Raw genomic sequence first — 21,145 nt, forward strand, 5'->3', positions numbered from 1 at the left:
GGAGGACCCTGCTGATGTTCCAGCAGGGACGACTGCAGGGAACAGGAACACACTCACGAAAGATCTCACGGGCACTGGGGAGGGCTCCGAGAAAATGAAGCGGGACAAGGGAACAGAATGACAAGGTGTGAAGCCGTTGGGGACAGTGGTCAGAAAAAGACCCTCTAATAAGGAGACATTTGCTCCTACACCGCGGTGAAGGAAGGAGAATATGTAAACATATTGGATATGTGTGCACCAGGCACAGGAAAGAACAAAGCCCCAGTGGAGAGGGGGTTGGGTATCCTGCAAGAGTGAGGAGGAGCGCAGCGCGCAGCTGGAGCACAGTGCGAGGAGAGGGTGCTTTGGGAACTGAGGCCAAGATGGCGTCTGTAGCCTCACCGTGCAGTGCCGTGAGGCCGTCGTTATTCTTCAAACTGGTTTCTGGGTGAGATGAGAAGCCACGGGAAGATTTTGCTCAAATAAGTCAGATAATCTGCGTACTTTCAAATGGTCACTGATTGATAACATATCCAAAGTCAAGAGCAGTAACAGGTAGTTAGAAATAATCCAATATATTTTCAAGATTTTGCTGACAAGAGTTGCTAATGAATTGAACATGGGATGCAAGAGAAAGAGGAATCCAGGAACCCAGGACCCCATGGTTGATGGATGGCCTGAAAAAATGGAGCCATGAAGCTGACGTCACCAGCTGGAGCAAACTAGGTTTAAGGAGTGGTGACAAAGCAGATCCATTCAGGCTATTTTCAGTTTGAGATGCCTGCTCAGCACCCACGTGGAGATGCCAGTAGGCATGTGGACAGCTGTAGCTGGACGGGAGATGGGGGTGTGGGAACACAAATGTGGAAACTATCAGCATATAGGTGGTTTTAGTCCATGGATCTGTATAAAATTGCTTAGGGTATGAATATAAATAGAGAATACATCTTGGCTGAATCCTGGGACCCTGCAATATTTAAAGTTTGAGAAGATACAGAAGATCCACCAAAAAGAAAAGTAAGCCAATAAAACAGAATTCTTATAAGTCCATCACACAAATGCTGAGAGAGCACCATATATGTGAGTTCTTACCCACATAGACACATAAACACATGTGTGTACGGATAACTATAAGTGGCCCTGGTTGAGATCATTATATTAATTCAGTGACCACCAGAGGTCACCTTCTATCAGCACCTGCCCCTGTGCCAGGTATTTTAGTGACCGAGATACCCCAGGATGGGAGGGTTGTTATCCACTATTTGAGGCTCATAAGAGAGGCTGCCTAGAGTTCCTAGTGGCCACTGCTGGCCACTCCTTACTCCCACTACTACTAATTATCACCCCTTCCAACCTACGTCTCAGCGGGAGTCTGCTTTGACTTAAGTTTAGGAAAATTCTCTTGGCTAGAAGAGCTAAGAATTTCAGAGAAAAGGTCTAGGACCAATGTCCCCAGACAAGAGGGCACAGACCCACTAGAGCTGAGTGACCAAAGGCTGGGTGAGGATTACAGATGGGTTGAGGGGTCGCATTAAACACTAGAAGTAATAGAGAGAAAGGGAAAGGGAAAATCTCTCAATTTAAGTTTTTCTTCTCTGCTATACTGAGTCCTGAAGCCAAAACCTGGGAGTTAACAGAGTCCACAGTCAGTCTCCCCCTTTTAATTTCTTATGCCAAAAACTATGGCTCAAAGATAGAAACTGTGATACTCATCTACAGCAGGGTAACTAGGATCCAAGGATTTAGGGAAAAGTCTACAGATACAGGCAGGCATTGGCCAAGAAGCAGAGAAGCCAAGACCCCACAGCCATCTTGGGACTCACTCTGGAAGCGAGTGAGAGGCAGAGGTCAGTGAAGAAACTGAAGCTAGCAATGTGTTGCAACTTTGGGGTTAGTACTCCTCGCTGTTCTTTCAACATAATATTTCCTTCCCTCCCACATATTAGAAGGCTGTTAAAGTTTCCCCTGGGCATCATCTTCACCAGGCTAATTATATCAGCACATCATCATTAGTAAAAAAAATATTTACTAACCCCCACCTGAACACTTGACACTGCTCCAAGCTAGCCTGTTAGCTAACCTCAGCAATCCTCCTCTCAAGCCTTTGATCAAGATCACAAGTGGGTCTCCACCAGCTCTCCAGCAGATCATCCAGCTTTGCCTAGAGAGCAGCTCCATGTGGCACACTGAGGGGTGTCCAAGGGAGAGAATACAGTCATGGGTTCTTAGTTTCTGTTTCTGGTTGGGCCAGGAAAGCCCCTTCCTCATCCCTCTTTTCTGCTTATCACTAGAGACAGAAATTAAAAACCATGACTTCAGGTTTCTAAAAGCCTAACATGAAAAACAAAACAAAACAAAACAGAACAACAACAACAACAACAAACTAAGGTGAGTTGGTGAGTTGGACAAGCTCTTCTCTACAAATGTCTGGCCACCATGTTGTGTGGAGGAGGGACAGCCAACCTGCTGTAATGCCTGTTTGTACATTTCAGTATCGGGCTGAACTCAAGAATTAAAAGCTGACACTGAGGAAAACTAGACACAAAACTCAGGGAATGGTGACATCATGGAATTTCTGCACTAATGACAAAGAAAGAAAATAACATGGTAAAAAATAATAAGGATGGAGATGAATCCCTGGAACAATGGAATGCCAGGCTAATTAACAAAAAAAAAAAGTTTAAAGGATTCCCATTTAAAGTATGGAAAATTGTCCAGCAATGTGACCAGAATTCTGTGAAGGTGATGGGAATCAGAGCCTGGTCGGCTTGACTTTACACTATCCCTCAGCAGGGAAAGAAGGGTGTGGGCAGAAACAGCGCAGCAAAAGGGAGAGAAAAAATACTAAAATTTCCCAGAATGGCTTTGTTCTGGACAAGGAAGGTACCTGCTGGCTGTAAGTTGCCAGCAGAAGGAAATAGCTTCCTGCAGAGAGTCAACAGGGTTGGAGTAGGGTAGGGAGCTGGATCCCACTTCACCTGGCCCTCAACTCTGTGTTATTTGCATCTGGTTCCTCCAGATGTGGCTGGATCCCACCAGGTCAGTCATAAAACCTTGGGTTTTGTGTCAAATTGCTCCATTTAGTTGGCTCATGCTGAAGAAGCAACAAACATAACATCACATCAGCTTTGTCCTGCAGCTGCTACCCATCCCAGAAAGACCACAGGAAACAGAGTGTATCCCCATGGGAATCCATCCCGTGAAGAGACTGGAGGCAGCCCAGCGGGTCAGCCTGTCCCACCCAAAGGCAGGACGCTACCTAACTGGACCACAACGACTGTTAAAAACAAAATCTCCAGGGAAGCTATTTGCTGGGTCTCTCTCACTGACCCCGCAGGGCATTCTCTCAACCCTTGTGGTTAGGTGGCATTCTCTGAAAGAGAGCGCTGTGGAGTCTGCCTGGGATGGGACAGGATTCTGGTACTTGAATTGTAGTCCCAACTCTCGCTGATTGCAGTGGGACTCTCGCCTTGCTTTTCCTTTTCTGATTCTTAATGAGCTCAACTATGAAACAGGTTTCTTAAGAACACCAGCCCTACCTCACCGAGTGTCTTTGAGAAAAATGAAGTTTGGACTATCCCCAGCTTAGGAATACAACGTTTGTTCACAAAATATCTGTTAAGACTTAAAGTCTGCAAGGCGCTGTTCTAGATGTTTTGATCATGAGAAGAATTACATGCTATTCCTATCCCGAAGAAGCTTCAAGTCCAGTAGGGGAGAAAGTCATGTAACTAATTAATAAAAACTCAAAGGAGGAAAGAGTAAGGGTTATAATAAAAAGTAACCAATATAAAGTCTTCAGAGAACAAGTGAGTTAATTCTGATTGGGTGACTAAAGGAGGTTTGATAAAGATGACATGAATAGGAAAAGAACACTTCAATAAAGACAGTTAATGTGCAAGATAATTGTGTAAAAGTTCCACAAAAAGCAACATTATGTAAACGATAGTGGATCTATTACAGTTTTACCCCAGTAACAGAATTTAAACTGTACCTAAGATTTAAATATAAACATCCATGTTTATGTTTATGTTTATATTCATATTCATATATCCCTCTCTTTCTATTATACATCAGGTGGAAAGAGTGTTTCAAAAATTGGCCCCTATGTAAAAGTCGCTGGAAGGGTTTATTAAAAGTGGAGCTTCCTGGCCAGGCACAGTAGCTCAGCCTGTAATCCCAGCACTTTCAGAGGCCAAGGTGGGTAGATCACGAGGTCAGGAGTTTGAGACCAGCCTGACCAACCTGGTGAAACGCTGTCTCTACTAAAAATACAAAAATTAGCTAGGCATGGTGGTGCACATCTGTAATCCCAGCTACTCAGGAGGCTGAGGCAGGGGAATCCCTTGAACCCAGGAGGTGGAGGTTGCAGTGAGCCGAGGTCACACCACTGCACTCCAGCTTGGGTGACAGAGCAAGACTCCGTATGAAAAAAAAAAAAAAATGGAGCTTCCCTGGTCTGTACAGGAGCTGGCCAGACCTACTCCATCAAGATCTTTGGACCAGGACACAGGAAATCTGCATATTTTAGCAAATTCCCTGGTGATTCTTACACACACTAAAATCTGAGACCCACCACTGTTGGGGCCCTGGTGGGAGAACAGAAGAAACTGAAGGCAAAAGTCTAACCACTGACTTGTTAACGACCTAAAACTGTGTGAGAGAAGACAAGTAGCCAAACTGAAGTGTGTGAGGGAGGAAGGGGCAGAGGCCCCGGGAAGGGGATACATTAAGCAACAGAATTGTGTGCCCCTTGTCACTAGTGTCCAGGGTCCATTGTATGGGTCCCCAGCACACATACACAACGATTGGTTTCATCACACGTTCATTCACACTTTCATCTAAGATTCTAATGATAGAGGGTAGTTTCCAAACTAAAACCATTATCCAAATGTTTTATATATATATAGGTTCCTCCAACAGAAGCCACCCCAGACTAATGAGCTGCACAAAAAGGGTAGGTTCCTGCACCCTTCCCCGCCAGCCAGCTCTTCCACAACTTCTGATATATATATATATATATGTACATACAGATACATAACCATTTAAATTCTAGCAAGGTCAAGGTCTAACAGGTTGCTCTGACTAATCGAATATTCCAAACCAGAGTTAATATCTCTGGCTTGCATAAGTTAATCAATTTTCAAAGAACTCTAAAGCAATAAAAGATATCTAACTTCAAAACTATCTCAACCATAATTTACTCCCCTTCTGTTCATGTAAAAAGCATTGCTCCTGTCTTGCAGTGCCTCAGGACATTATTAACATAAATGCTCAATAAATGTGTGCTGAGTTTAATGACCATCAATCAATCATTGGCCTACTGCAGTCCTGCAATGCCATTCCCACATTTCCTGTGGAGCCCCTACCATGTACTCCCTGCCTAAGCTGAGCACTGCTTCTCCCCTCCCTCTCCTACTGTTCCACCACCCTCAGAGGGGTCTTGAGGCTATACAGATGAGCCCGTTAATTCAGAGTTGGAAGTTTACAGATTGAGAGGCATTTTACTATACCACCACATCTTAGCTTTAGTTTATGAACTCAGGGCAAATTCACTCTGAATTTAAAGACCCCCTCATTCAGGTACGCTGCAATAACCTGGAGGATAAAGATCTCCCTTGAAAAAGCCTAAAGGTCCTCAAAGCATATATTAGGCTGAACCACATAAAATTGCTACTCCTATAGGTCAACATCAGACAAATATAAAAAATTTCATAACTCCACAATCTGGGGGCTCCAGATTTCTGTAACATGACTAATTAGCATGCAAGGTAATTTAAGAATTTTTTTTTGCCCTTGGTCAGCACATGGTTTATCTGAAACAGAGAAAATCTCACAGTTTTTAACAATTTCCCTGCACACAGATGCACTCATAGAGGAAAAGGAAGCTGCACCATCTGGTACATGCATTTCCAGCACATCCCAGCAGGGAGAGAAAAGGGCTGGTTCCTCCAACAGAAGCCACCCCAGAATAATGAGATGCACAAAAAGGGTAGGTTCCTGCGCCCTTCTGTGCCAGCCAGCTCTTCCACAACTTCTGATTTGAGTCACCACTAAGGGACAAGAAATTTCATCCTGGTGCTCACCTATGTGCTAATGGGGCTGCAGCTGACCTCTGGTGGATCCCATTGGGCACCAGGATCATTGTTTCACATGTGCTTGAAAACAGGAAATCACCACAACTCAAGTCTAATGGGCCCCATTCCCCCCAAAGGGCATAAACACAGGCCCATGGCAAGACCTTAACTGTTCTGGCATAGTGGCTCCCAAGTGGGAGAATATCTGCTTCATCTTTCACGTTCCCTCATTCAGGAAAGTAGCGTCCCCCTGAGACCAAAAAAAAAACACTGCTATGTGAATGTCTTGATGCTACTGCTTTTACACCATAAATCCACAAAGCAGGAGAGACCCAGCAGGCTGTGAGTGTCTCTGGAATTCATGAATTTCTGAGCGGTAAAGGAACAGAATGAGGCAGGCTTTACTGGAGGCAGAAGCTGCAAGCCCCACAGGCCACTGAAGTGGAACAGCCTCTGCCCTCTGAGCAAAGAAGGAGCAAATTTAGTATCTTGGCACAATGGCTCTCTTCAATTAGAAAATCATGGAAACTGAATACCCCAGTATCTTTTAATAAGACATGGAGCAATCAACATGGCAAAGAATGAAAATGACATTCATTAATATTATTGCTGCAGTCCATAGACATGCCTCAAAGAGGGACCTCAGAAAATAGGTTTTTAAAAGGCACTTCAAGAGAAAGGGGGAAAAAATTGAGATCAAGATGCTGGCTGGGTGTGGTGGCTCACTCATGTAATCGCAGCACTTTGGGAGGCCAAGGCAGGAGGATCACTTGAGGTCAGGAGTTTGAGACTAGCCCTGGTGATAGTGAGACACTGTCTCCACAAAAAAAAAAAAAAAAAAAAAAAAAAGCTAAAAATGTCTCTTACAGTGGCCCAAAGAAATGGAAGAGCAGCTTCAGGTTTTCATACCTCCTTTCCATGGGCCACGTTGTCCCTATTAGAAATAGCCTTCCTGAGGTCACCCACAGCCAAAATGGCCAGCAGTGCCACCAGAGTGGCCAACTAACCACACAGGGTCTAAAAATAAGGTTCTTGGCCTATGCGGACAGCATTAGCAGCCATGAAAATCATCTGGTCAAATACTATATATGTGACCAAGAATACAAGTGTTGTTTTGGAAAGGCTTGTTTTTATAAGTTAAAATGTGATGATTACTATCTTCCTTATTTGTATTCTGCCATTCTCTTTGAAGTGGCTCTGGGTACCATCACTCATCTGCAGAGCCTCGCTCAGAGTCCTGTTATGTCTATTCCCTGAAGCAGGGCACTTGGGGGACATGCTGTGGTCAGTGAAGATGCCACGGTCCCACCCTCTCATTTTCTCTTGCTGAGTTACCTGCGTGAAACCTTAAAATTGCCCATCAGTTTACAGATCTTTGAACTTCTCATTTGTCAGATGGAGGTTAGTACCACCCATTATCTAACATTAAAAAAAAAAAGAAAGAAAGAAAGCTCATTACACTACACGACATGTACATACAATAAGGCCTTTGTCCTTAAAAGAAAAACATAATTTTCAACAGAGTCAGCTCCCAGAAGCCAAGGGAACTAACATCCAAAATCTAATATAAACATGAAGGCTTGTGTCAAGATTTCAGAGTTAGCCTCATTGAAAGGGGCTGGAAAGGCCTGGGGAATGCCAGCTCCGGCAATCAGGAGACATTTTTCATTGTGACTTTTTGAAAGTGGAAGCCAGATCGTCCCAGAACCTCCTTTGTCTATATACCTCTTGCCTTTTCAGGGACATTTCTGCTTTTGATAGCAGCATATTTCTATAAAAGGGAATGTTCCTTTTACCACAAATAAAAGCAGATCTAAATATCTATATGATTCTATATTTTCAAATGCGATAACATTCCTTTCGAAGGAAAGACAGTGTTTATGTAATGATTATTTAGGATGTCTTTTATAGAGGAGGTTGACCTTCTGTGACAAACTTTCTGGGAGAATCGTGTTTTGGAACTTGAAGTTCCATACTTAGGGGAGCTATCCCAAGTGTTAACAACCCCAACTATAAACAGGAAACTCCAGCCTAACTCCCACTCAAGTCCCAAGGTTGTGGACCTCTCGCTGAAGCTATGAAGCTGACGGAGATGACCATGACAAGGTTCTTACACTTTAAGACACCATCCCTTAAGACATGAATTGTCCCAACTCATTACACTACAAGGCAGAACATGCTATTACCGAGAAGAAGCAGCAGGCTCTTAGAGGAGTTGACAGGACTTCTAGTCCCAAGCACAGAAAGCTGTATGAATGTGCAGGGCCCATATGTCCAAATCCAGGCACACCAGCTCATCCGGGCTTACCCTTTCTAGAAGCAGGCCCCATCCCACAGGTATGCACTAGTGCCTGTGGCTGGCTGGAAAGCAGGATGCTCGTCACATCGCACTCTGTAAAATGGAAAGGACTCAGAAGCTTCAGGCTCAGCGGGGCCACTGGTCATTAGTTTTACATTTTTGCCTCCTACCTGCCACTTCCTGATTTAATGGCAAGGACTGCAGAGGACAACTGGGCCTCAATGAGAAAACATCACTGTGATTCGTTGTTTGTAAATTGGCACAAGTTAAGCAGGTGAAGCTTTGAAAAGAAAAAAATAGAGGAGCAACCCATCTTATAAGCCCCAAACACTACAAGGGTTTTCTACCTTTAACAGAAAAGCAGTTGTCTCTTCTGACCTTCCATTGTCTACCCTGAAAAAAATTCAGAATAGGTTGAGTGGGAGGTGGTTCACACCTGTAATCCCAGCACTTTGGGAGGCCGAGGTGGGTGGATCACGAGGTTAGGAGTTTGAGACCAGCCTGGCCAATATGGTGAAACCCTATCTCTACTAAAAATAAAAAATAAATAAAAAATAAATTAGCTGGGAGTAGTAGCACACACCTGTAGTCCCAACTACTTAGGAGGTTGAGGCAGAAGACTCACTTGAACCCAGGAGGCGGAGGCTGCAGTGAGCCAAGATCATACCATTGCACTCTAGCCTGGGCAACAGAAAGAGACTCCGTCAAAAAAAAATTAAGAATAAGCACATTTCATAGATGTTGACAATAAATTGCCATAAATACAGTCTTTAATTTGAAGTATGGCAAAGGCAGTCATTCCATGACACTCCAGTGGTGCAAGTAGCTATCATTTCTAAAGTGTTGACCACGGCCCAGACCATGTTGTGAGAATTTTCCGTGTTCTAACTTACAATTCTAACAAGAGCCTCATGATAAAGATAGAGATGTTGAGCTATAGAAATGTTAGGCAATTTACTTAAAGCCATACAACTATTAAAGGGTAGAGATGAAAACCACTAAGCTCTCATTCCCAAAGAATACATTCACTGAATTATGTGCTGAAAAGTGGTTTATGGCATAGATTTCACTTTCATCTATTTAAGTTCTTGCCCTTAATAACTGTTTCATTTACGTTGTTTACAAACAGCTTTCACAGGCATCTTGGCCTTTAACTCATACCCATCACCTCAGTTAATGCCCACAGCCAACCACTTAAGTCTGTTGAAGGGCACACACCACTGGGACTTGTCCAGGACTTCACAACGAAGTCTCAGAGAGGGTAAGGTGCCTACTCAGTGATGCACAGCTACCAGGCAACCCAAGTGAGACTCAAACCCACACAACGGCCCCCATATCACAGCTGCACTTCACTGACAAAATGGGATTTAAACATTTCATGAAAAAAGAAAATATCTTACCTGAAGACCTAGAATTTAAGACATTAAATTATATCATAATATTTTTAAAGCACCATTAACAATTTAATAGAGCAAACTTGAAAGTTTATAATACTAAGTTTTTATATTAGTCAGACTCTTTTATATTGTTGCTTTTATTCCTAATAAAAAAGGCCTCAATGTGGCCTGGCCCATTTTACATTTAACTATAGAAACATTCCAATGACGTTTGCAAAAAGTATATTACTGTTATCCGTGAAATTAGTTTTGTTTGGGTACCTTTTAAAATTTCATGTGGTATTTATTCACTTTTGCTAACATCTTTTTAAGTCAAAGTTTGGAAAATTTGTGATTTTTGCATTAAATTTTCAAAATCCCTACAGCAATTTGGATTCCTGCCAACTGGGGTTCCACTGAATCTCATCTATGATCAATTCAATCCCATGTGCAAATATGCAGGGTCTGGGCAGTGGGGGAGGGACTATTGTTCATTGTTTCAAATAGTCCAGGAAGATGAGAAAGTTCATTCTTTGATATTCTGCTAGAATATTCCAGTTCTTTGCAATGTTTAATGCCACTAGTCTTTGTCTTCTTCAAACATCTCTGCCTTGTCCTGTGCCTTCCTGGTTCTTCTCTTGCCTCTGTAACTAATTGTTCCATCTCTTTCACAGCTTTCTCTTTTTCTATCCTTCTTTTAGATATAACCCTTCTTCTAGTTAATCTTGTAGACTCATTTCTGAAAAATCTCAATTTAAACCCCTTCCCAAGGCAAATAATTTATTCCCAAAGTTTTGAACTTTATTTCTATGCAGACAGGTAACAAATTGCTAACCTCTAGTCCTGATTTCTCTCTACTGAACCCAAGATCCACATTTTTAAGAGCCTACATGGCTTTTCTACCTTGAAGGCCTATCGAGCCCAACACATTACATCTAAACTGATTACTACCCACCCACCCACGTGACCCCTTCTCTTCTTACAGTGTCTATGATATTGGCTAGAATTCTCAAAATTCCCTTCAATTTTTCCCATCTCTCACCTCTGCCATCTATTTTCTTGCCAAGTGCTATAAACATGGGCTCCAAAACACCTCTGCAAGACTAGTGGTTCTTGATGTCATGGCATGCTGGTGCACTTTTTAAAGGTGAGCCACTCAATCCTGGTTAATGTATAAAAACTGTGCTAAAATTGAGCATACATACTATCATGAACATACCTACCAGACCCAATAATTTACCAAATGGATTATGCAGCAGTGTAAGGCAGAGTGTCACTGTGAGTGAAAGGAGAGAGGTGTTTCCCTCAAATAGAACTTCGAGAGTGTGCTCTGGGAAGAGAACTACTCTATTCAAGTAGCAGAGCCCTGCTCTAGAGGCACCAAGCGACAAGCAAAGTGGCTGTGCTAGCAATCACTCCACTGTAATGACTGCTGCATTTTAGCAACTGCGTCTTGCTGGGCATGGTTTGGAGTCTTTCCATTGAAATATTCTATTTTTTTCCAATACCTTTGGGATTCATCTAAATACACGATGACTGGAAAGTAGTCAAAGAAATTCAAAAGACTGAGCAACCTTGGTTTGTCCCAACACCTTCTTTCCATTCTCACTGCTCACCCTTGCTCTAGGCTGCTTGCTCTCACCCGACCACACAATATCCCTGTAGTCTGTTGTCTAAACTCCAGCCTCTGCACACTCTATATATCCCGTAAAAAGCACCTAGAGACCTTTAGATAAAATGCATTTTATTGTGACATGTGTTTGCACAAAAATATTAAATGGCTCCTCCCAACTATATGAGTGGAACTGATATCCTTATTATTACATTCAAAGTGCTCCCCGTGCTGGTTCCCATGGAGATTTCTAACTCCCGCTCCATCACAGCTTTGGGCACACTAGACTCTGCCATTTCCACAGTCCCAAGCACACACTCTTTTTGCATCTTTTCTCTAACAAGACTTTGCCTGGATTATCTCTCCTCCCCCATCATGGTCCCAGATACTCTAGTCAGAATTCATCTGCAGCCCCCTTGGTACTTGGGTTTAAATGTATTACAGTGCTTTTTCGTCGCTCCTATAAAACTTTGTATTTATGCATGTGTTCGTCTCTCCCATTAGGCTGTGGGCAAGAATCTGTCCTGTTGGTCTTTGTCTCCTCAAAGATCCCCAGCCAGCACAATGCTTCAAACACAGAAAGAGCTAAAAATAATAAAATAAAATGGAAGAGGGGATGAGGTGTGGAAAGAAGGAAGAAAGAATAATATTATTGAATTTATAACCTGCTATCCCTAGTGCCTTGAATGGTGTTTTATAGAATTAGAACTGAGAATCAACAGGTCTTAAAATATACATCCAGCTCATTTGCTGATCTTAACTAAGTTCAACAAGCACACTTGACCTCCCAGTGCCATGAAAGGTGGTGTTACTCATATTCTGTTATGACACAAAGGACTCAATATATCATCATTTATACAGAAGGGCCATAGAAGAGGGTGTGAAAAACTGATATCCTTTATTTATTCAATAAATGTGTATTAACTGATTTTATTTTTCCATCATTTTGCCTTCCCTGACTTTTCCCATCATCTCCTATTCTACTGCCCTCCCCAATTTGTGTTCTAGTCTGGGGAAGGGCTCTTTCCTCTACATTATTTCCTGCACTTAAAACACAGTTTACTGTCAATGCCCACAGTCAAGCCCAGTGCCTTGAAAGAAAATAAATGGTGTTTGAAATACGATGGGGAAGGGGAGCAGTGAGTAAGTAAGCAGCAAAAACATAGTCAGGTCTGGAAAGGGGTCGAGAGACTTCCACAAGGCAGGCCAGGAAAATCCCCATGATGCCAGGCCACTAGGCAGTTTTTCCAGAATTACAGCACACCCGGGTCCCAACCCAATCCCTCTGCCAATAAAAGTACAAGTGAAGGTGACCCCACAGGCATAGAGATGTAAATACTCTGCAAAAAAGCAGGCCCCTCTTCCACGGAAAGTTTTTTTTTTTTTTTTTTTTTTAATGTTTAATGAAGAGCGAGGGGAAAACTCACACCAGGGCCCAAAGATCACTGGACCAATAAGGAAGCGGCCTAGATCAGCCCATTCCAAGCCTGGAGGGACAGAAAAACTAAGGAAACATTTCTGACAAACATTTTCATGCATAACAATGGGTGGATTTGCCATCATTATCCCTATGTGTCTCGTCTGTCTCTATCAGAGTCCCTTTTAACATTTTCTTTTGAAACTTTGCATCCTACTCCATCTGAGGAAATAAGAATTTTTAAAAATAATGCTATGATCAACAACAGCAATGAAAAATCATTCCGGAGCATTTACTCTATGCCAAGCTCCAATCCAAACCTTACATGCGACATCTCATTAAATTCACATAGCAACTCTGTGAACTAGATGCTGACATCCATCCCACACTCTAGATGAAGAAACTAAGGTTTGGAAAGGTGAGGTAATTGTCTCAACTTCACCACCGGTTTGATTTGAACCCAAGACTGTCTGATGTCTGGGCCAAAGTTCTTTTCCAAAATGTTATGATGCCAGCCAAAACCCGTATCTTCCTTTGAAGGGCTCTCCAAATTATAGACGGTTTGTGTTACAAGATCAAAACCACGCTAGCTGCCTCATAGAGAGCCTACGTTAGCTCTGTGCAGGTTGTAAGGACTCTCTGAAGCTCTTGAAGGTATCTGTAGAAGTTTTTAAGTAGTAAACGTTTCCAGCAGAAGGAAACTGTTTTAGCAGAGAAGAAACTGACTTCACATTCCAATTCTGTCTCTCAGTAACTGGGTGAGCTCACGAGATTTGCTCTACTTCTCTGAGCCTGAATAAAGCCTGGATAAGACTAACTTTCAGAACTGGTCTTTGTGAATTTGCCAACACAATCCTATACATTAACTGTTACCTTTTCCCAAAATTGTCCTGTTGAAAGGTAATTGGTCAAATCACCTTCTAAACAGGGCAAAAATAAATTAATCTGATTTCTTCCTTAGTGAGCATCCAAAGTCTAGAAATGAGATGAAACAACTTGGAAAATGTATGGCAATCTATGTATTTGTGCATCTACTGAGGGGCAGTACCTCTCTGAACACCTCTGGTCTACTTTATATCTTCTCTCCCTCTCTCTCTCATACATGCTCACACATGTGATTCGAATCCTCAGGCAACGTTATCTCCCTCATCCTCAAACATGTGCCTAACACTTGTTTAGATAATAGAAATCTATTCTCCAGCCAGTTAATTTGAGCAATGAAGAACATGAGGATTTTATGGAGATAAGGCACCAGAGAGAATCTAAGATGCCGGGAGCTCCTTTTGAGCGACATTGGATTTTTGTGATTAAAAAAGTAGAAGACAGCAGACAACGTCTCTCTGTCTTGGTTGGCTCCAAGACAGGTGGAGCCCTGATTCTTGTAACATTGAATTTCACATTGCTTTTTATGAGCAAAGGGTCCGTTTCTACATTGCACCTCTGGATTTAAAAGAGGAAATTTCAACCTCAGAATAATGTTTTTTGCTGAATAAAATGTATGCCAAACTAAGCTCTGACTTCGGGTTTTCTGAGTCCCAGTCTCCAAAGTTTTCTCAGGTTTCCAGTACTGGGCCCAGCTCACTGGCTCCCGCCATGTCCTCCTAGTCTACAGTTGGGTGGAAAAGGCTGAGAAGTAGGAGCACCACCTCTCATGTGCACTCGGTGGACCTGGGGACGTCCCAAAGATCAGAGAATGGCTTCAGCTTCATTTTATCTAGGTATGGCTGGCTCCCCTATCAGCTGTCCTCCAGGACAGGCACCAATGTGTTTTCCTAGGCATTATGGGAAAAATAATTCTAGCAAGAAAACGGGGAAAATATCATACAAAAACAGTAATAAGTGTTGGCCTCCCTCCCTCGGCCCCATAAAAGACCATTTTGTAAGGTGGGGGAAAGTTATGCTTTGCTTTCTGACTAAACAATAAAGTACATGCAGTTTAACCTAAACTGCCTACCCAGTTCCCTTAATTTTAGGACCATGATCCAACTTCTCACCTTCCCCCTTAAATAGACGAACTGAAGCTTTTTGGGCCACACACTTTAAAACGAGATTCCATCACCAGCTAACAAACCAGTTATTCTTGGATCGGGACTGGTTCTGGCAAGATGCTCGGGTCTATGCAGAGGATGATAAATGAGAATAAAATTATTCAGCTCTGCTTACCGTGGCCACTGCTCCCACTGTCATCCTCAAAACCTACACAGAAATGAGCTCACTCCAACCTTTGAAACATTTCACGGCTTAAAAGTTTAAATCAGGCAAGTTGATTTTTGTGGGGTTTTTCAAGCTTTTACTCTGTAATTATATACAGGACTTTGTGCCACCTACTTCCTCCCAACTGTAACATTTTACATCTTTTTTAAGCGTACGTTGACATTAGCTTTTTCTTTCTTTCTTTCTTTCTTTTAGTACATGTTATGAAATAAGATATGAGCTTATACTCAGCCTTAGGTACATTTCTGCCAAAAGGCTGGACCAACACAAACTAAATATGACTATTTTCTTTATCCAAAGTACAGTTGAGACTATTACATACCCTCTTAATGTACATACATAAAACCAGCTCACCACTAACGCTCCCTGCAGGTCAACTGAAATCATAACGAGATTTTCCTTTCATTTAATGCGATTAACAAATGTCAACGAACCGAAATCCTGAAAGACTCAAAAGAAAAAATAAAATAACCCAAGGAATGCCGAACGGTCAAATAATTTGGACGTTCTTTCTATTTTCTCCTTACTTTCTCACATCTTTAACTCAACAAATAGGTTATTTCTTACGGGTATAGATAGGCATGTGCTCTAGAGGCAGAAAAAACCGAGATGGTTTCAGCTCCACTATTTACTCAAATGCAACCTTCACAAGCTACTTAGCCCTCTAAGCCTCAGTTTCCTCATCTGTAAAATAAAAATAAAAGCCCTCAAATGATTTTTGCGAAGATGAAATGAAATAATGCAGGCTTAGATAAGGCCCTACAAGTAAAAATAAAATAAAATAAAAATAGTAAACATGAATGTTTACCATTGCTAATATTATCAATCTGCTAAATAGGTCTACCTTCCAGCCTAGGTACAAAAAATGCCAAGTAGCTTCCTGCCTGTCTAGAGTGCTTCAAAATCCATGAACTGCAGTGGGTTTGTGGAAATGTACAAGAGTGTTATACCAAGAAATAAGCGGTTATCTATCTATTCTTACTCAATTTTACCAAGTCACTACAAATGTTTGGGAAGCAGTAATGACTGTGACAACTTGGGTCCCGTAATTCTAAACCCCTGCAAAGGTCATGATAACATATCTCTGAGCCTTTCAGCCAATGAAAGAGCTCTGTAACGGGTGAAGCCAACAGCCAAAGTCCTGATATTACATATTTAGAAAGGATTTCGGACAGCACTCACCCAAAACAGATACCTACAATTGTTACTTAAATGTTAAAGATGTAAATGAACCTACTGCCCTTCTAAACTTAATCGACACTTTTCTGGAATAAATATCATTCCCATTTGAATTCCAACTGATACATCCTTTCAGATTTACTCTTTACCTTCAGAACTGCAGGACTCGAACATTTATCTCATCACTAAGTCTCCACTTTCCTAGAAAGGTACTATTTTTAGCTGGAGTAGGAGTACTCAAAAGGCGGAATGCTGTGGGGAGAATTTCTCATAATGTTATTTGGGAACAACTTACAAAACTCAAACTACATACGTAAACTTTATAAGTAGTAATATTGCTGAAGAGAAAAAAACATTTTTATATGTGAAGCTCTCAGAACATTTACATATTACTTGGTCAGGGTAATTTCTTCTGAAATCTTAATAGATTAAGATAAAAAAATTCACTCACATTCTACAGATAAGAAAAATTTAAAAAGGAAGATTAAACACACAGACACTGCATTTGTGAATCTACAACTGAGTCAAATTTTAAACTCAAAGCTTCCTTTCAACAAATTATTTAGTAAAAGATCATTAATGAACGCGGTAGCCCATAAGGCGCAATCATAATACACCCTCTCACAGCTCTGTTTTATTAGGCAGCAATATTTATTGTGTCAGCAAACGCAGTGCATTTTTACTTGTTTCTGCTGATTTCATTAGTATTCCGAACCGTAGTCTTCTGAACCTGATAATCGTATGATACAGCCATTTACCTTCATCCATTTATCACTTCAAAACATTGACTCAACTCTTGTCATGAAAAAGTTTAGGTAATGTGAACTCAGATGGCTTGCCTTTTGCCTAAACAGAGATGAATCCCTTCTCCAGTTCCACACAGCGTGCTGACCTAGTAACAAGTAGTCTTCTATCATTTTGGGGCTTTGCATATGACTGCCTTAATGTATTTCCAACAGGGTTTTGTAATGTGTAGTTTCTAACCAAATTTTGCCAAAAGTGATTGGCATGTAAAACACTCTTAAGCAAAAATGTTTCTCTTATAGGTCTATGTTTCATTTCAGAAATCCTTATTCACATTACTTAATCTCCCCCAAGTGGTTACTTATTAGACTTATCATTAAGTATTAAACTAAAATAAATGGACACAAATTAGTTTTTTAGTCTGCTAACCACTGATAGTGTTAACTAAGCAGCTGACAGCCAAGGGTCATTCTCTATGAAGGATGGAATTGTCCTTTGTGACTCATGCTTTCAAATTGGAAATGAAGACTATACTTGAGAGTTGAGGGTATAACAGGCAAATAAACCCAAGAAATAAATCCAGAATTACATCCTGTCCTCATGTTCGTTTTTTGTGGCTCTTTCCCTTTGTTGCATACCTTATTCCTGAACTTCATACTTAAATCTTATCTCATCATTTTCCTGCTGAGCATAGATGACAGAACCAACGCAGAAAGTTTGGTGGTTTCGAGGATGTGGTTGTAGCAATCATTACCGGAAACAGACATTACAAACTGTAATTTTCACGGAGATGTCATACAATGCCTATCTGAAATTTACTTCTAAGGATGTAAATTTATAAGGATGATGTCAAAAATAAGAATTTCCAGTTGGATGACATGGAAATTGCCAAAGTCCATAAAACTCAGAAATTAACTGGACTCAACTCACAAACTATGTACAGTTATGTATAGTTTTGTAATGACTAAAGACAATTTGTAAGATCTGGTTATATTATCACATTTAATAGATTCACCTTATCAGAGAGAGATCTCCACACTTACCAAGCAGACACACATTATGCAAGGGTTGTCCGTGATAAATGGAATCTGGAGGACTTCGCCTTCATTTTCACATTTTGCAACAGAACCTGAAATTCAGGGGAAAAAATGTTTCATTTAAAGTTAGCTTAGTACCATGATTTCAACATTTTAAATTTTTACACGAATCCTTTTTGAAACCTCTACCCGAACTTCAGAAATTCTTAATATGGTTTAAATTATTAAATTCACCAAAGAAAATCCCCTGCCCCAAAACTCCAATTTCAATAATTTTATTTAAACAGGTTTAAAAAAGAAAAGACTATGATATACAGATACATTATCTGTTCTCAGATGGTTTAAGCACAATTCCAAGTATTTCACTGGATTTTTAATAACACTCCTCCTTTATGAAGACACACAGCCCCATATGAAAAAATAAAATAAAAAAACTTAAATTGGCCATTAGGGCAGATTTTAAATTGACCAAAAGTCAGAACTTTGTCAATGAACAGGTCTTCCTATGGATCTGTCTTGCATTGTCTTAGGTTGAAATCACTTTGTGAAATGCAATCCTCTTTTCCCCTCTCTTAGAAACTGACTCGATATTTTCTTTTTTGCACCAGGTGTCAGTAAAGTATGTCCTTCAGAATAGCAGCTGAGGTCTTCACCTGCCTGAAAATATATAATTATTATATCCGGCTATTAGAGCCCTTTTTAAATGATAGTTTTTTTAAATTCATGGTCTTGAGAGCCAGTGCTTTACAAACCACTCCTAGCACGGTAGATGTATGGAACTCCATAGATGAGAAAGGAGGATGTGCGGAAAACTGTACAATTTTTTTTCCTGAGTTCTATAGAGGGAGAGAAAGATTAAAATAAAAGTTGAGGAAAACATACAAAATAAAATAATTTTTCAAATTCACATGGAAGAATGTCTATTATTACTACATTGAAAGCAGCAGCCTCTCAGCCTGCAACCTCTTCACCTACTCCCAGTCTTCCCAGTCTTCCCAGCCCTTCCGGGGCTTCACTTCATCCCCCATCAACCAAGCGCAGGGCAAGCGCCAAGGTAAGCGCTCCCCACCCTCCCATCCCCGGGGCAAGCCAGCACCATCTCTCCGAGGTACCAAACTGGGGTCCCGGAGGGCCGGTCCCTCCCGCCCCCTCCCCTACCTGTCAAGAAGGAGGAAGCCAGAGACATGGGGACCCCCGAGCAATTGAGCAGCAGCAAGACGCAGCAGGTAATCCCAGGCGAGCGCCGGCAGGGACGCTCAGCCAGAGCGCCGACGCCGGAGAACCAGAGCATCGTCACCTGGAGGGAATCCCGGGCGACTGCAGGTCCCGCGCCGCCGCCTCTGCTCCGCTGCCGCCGCTTGCAGTCAAAAAGGGCTCTCAGCTGGCGTGTCGGGAGACAGTCCGAGAAGGAGGGAGGCGGGCGCCCGGGAGCTGGGGGGCGGAGGGGACGGAGGGGTGTGAGGGAGGGCGGCGGGATAGGCGAGGGGTGGGGGGCTCCCGGGGAGGAGGGGTCCTGCGGCCAGGCTCCTCCGATGCGGCTTTTTTTTTTTTTTTTTTTTTTTTTGAGGGAGTTGCTTGCAGTGGCTTAGCATTCAGCCCCTCCACGCCACGCCGGAGAGGGGCCCGGGAGGAGGGGGTGTTGCGGCAGCCGGAGATAGACGGAGAGGAGCCGCGGCGCTGCCGACTGCGCACTGCCGCTCAGCCGCCGCCCGGGCTGCAGCTACGGCCCCCGGGGCTGTCGCTGTCGCTGTCGCTGCGGCAGCGTCCTCCACTCCCGCACTCCCCACCTCCTGCCGGCCCAGCCGGGTCTCGGCGCTCCCGGCGCGCGCGCGCGCGCGCTCAGCCGGGAGAGACTCGGGCGCACCGGACGCCTGCCGGAACCCGCTGGGGGCGCCCGGGCGCGGGAGGGACTGCGCGATCGCTACAGCAGGAACCCTCTGGGCCAGGCGTCCAGTTCCCCAGCCTCACCAGGGAGGCCACAGCCCGGGGGCGCAGACCAGAGCTGTGAAGGCGCGTCTCCACCGCCCGGCGAGTGCGGCGCCTCCTTCCTTTCTGGGAAGCCCGGGGGATGCGGCAGCACAAGCGCTCAGGCCGGTGTGCCCCAACCCTGCGGGGGAGCCGCAAACGGGACGCCGGGGCGCCTCTCCACCCTGCTCGCTCCTGGGTGCCCCAGCTTTGGGAGGGAGCGACACACCCGGGGCAGTAGGGCTCCCGCAACTTTTCACGCCCTGCTTTGCTTCCCTCGGGCGGGGGCGCGACAACGAACTCAAGGGGCTGAGCGGACAGCGGGGCGAGTGGCCTTAGAGATCCGTGTTTGTGCTTATCTGTCTGCGCGTCCTGACACTTGGGATGCCCGAAGTTGAAAGGACACAAAAGGTCGATTAAAAAACGTACACAGGCAAACGCCTTTCACCCTTAAAAGAAGAACAGTCTCTCCGAGACTCCTCCCTTCCAATCTACGGCGTGCCGGAGCGGGGAGGTGGTGTTTGACTAAGCGTCCATTTACCCGCAAAAGAGGGAAGGACCCCCGCCCCTCCGCTAATCTCTGGCTGGGGCCGCGGCTCGGCGGCCTCTGCAGCTCCAAGTTCGGTCGCCCCCTCAGCCCGGCTGCGCCCTCTCGCCTCTGCAGCACTGGGCCCTGGGGAGTCCGCGCCTATGATCCCCCTGCTGAATCGCCGCCTCCTGCCCACGCAGTGGCACCCTCTGCCCAAAAGGCGTGCAATCGCAGAGATAGTTTTTGTAACCAAAGTACGAAGGCGCGGGGTGGGAGTGAGGGACGCTTGGCAAGTGTTGGGACCTGACGATCAGCTAGCTAGCTGTCCTTGAGCTCACGGCGGACCACCGACTTCCTCAGTCCAAAACTGAAATCGGGTCCCCGCGGAACGGACCTAAGGGTCTCCAGGCAAAGTGGGTTGTTTCCATTGTGGAAACTATAGCTTTGAAAATAAATGAGTCTGTTTGCTGACAGGTTTAATCTAGCTTCACCGTAACCCTCCCCTGCCTTGTTGACTTAATTTTATTCGTTTTTTTCCGAGTGATTTGGAGGCTGAACTTAATTAGTGCAGCATTCATCGAGACACACGGAGGAGCTGATCCGAGCACGTTGCTCTGACGTGGGAAAAATAAGAGAAGGGAAAGCTGTCATTAGCTTAGCATGCTCCATTTCCCTCTCAAAATAGATTATTCCTGTAAATTTTAAATTAAAAGAGAA

General features: G+C 43.4%; 1 protein-coding gene across 1 annotated transcript in view; it reads right to left on the reverse strand.

The window, feature by feature from the left end:
• BMPER (BMP binding endothelial regulator) overlaps positions 1–19,365 on the reverse strand; it is a 236,716-nt gene extending 217,351 nt beyond the window's left edge. The window contains exons 1-2 of the mRNA XM_012461299.3: positions 19,093–19,365; positions 17,941–18,026 (exon numbers count right to left, since the gene is read on the reverse strand). Coding sequence (XP_012316722.1) covers positions 17,941–18,026; positions 19,093–19,225 — 219 coding nt within the window. The 5' untranslated portion in view covers positions 19,226–19,365. The remainder of the gene's footprint in view (positions 1–17,940; positions 18,027–19,092) is intronic.
• Between the last annotated feature and the right edge of the window lie 1,780 nt (positions 19,366–21,145).

Source organism: Aotus nancymaae, unplaced genomic scaffold (genome assembly GCF_030222135.1).
Source record: "Aotus nancymaae isolate 86718 unplaced genomic scaffold, 86718_ANA_hifiasm-v0.15.2.pri h1tg000025l, whole genome shotgun sequence".
NCBI classification, from domain to species: domain Eukaryota; kingdom Metazoa; phylum Chordata; class Mammalia; order Primates; family Aotidae; genus Aotus; species Aotus nancymaae.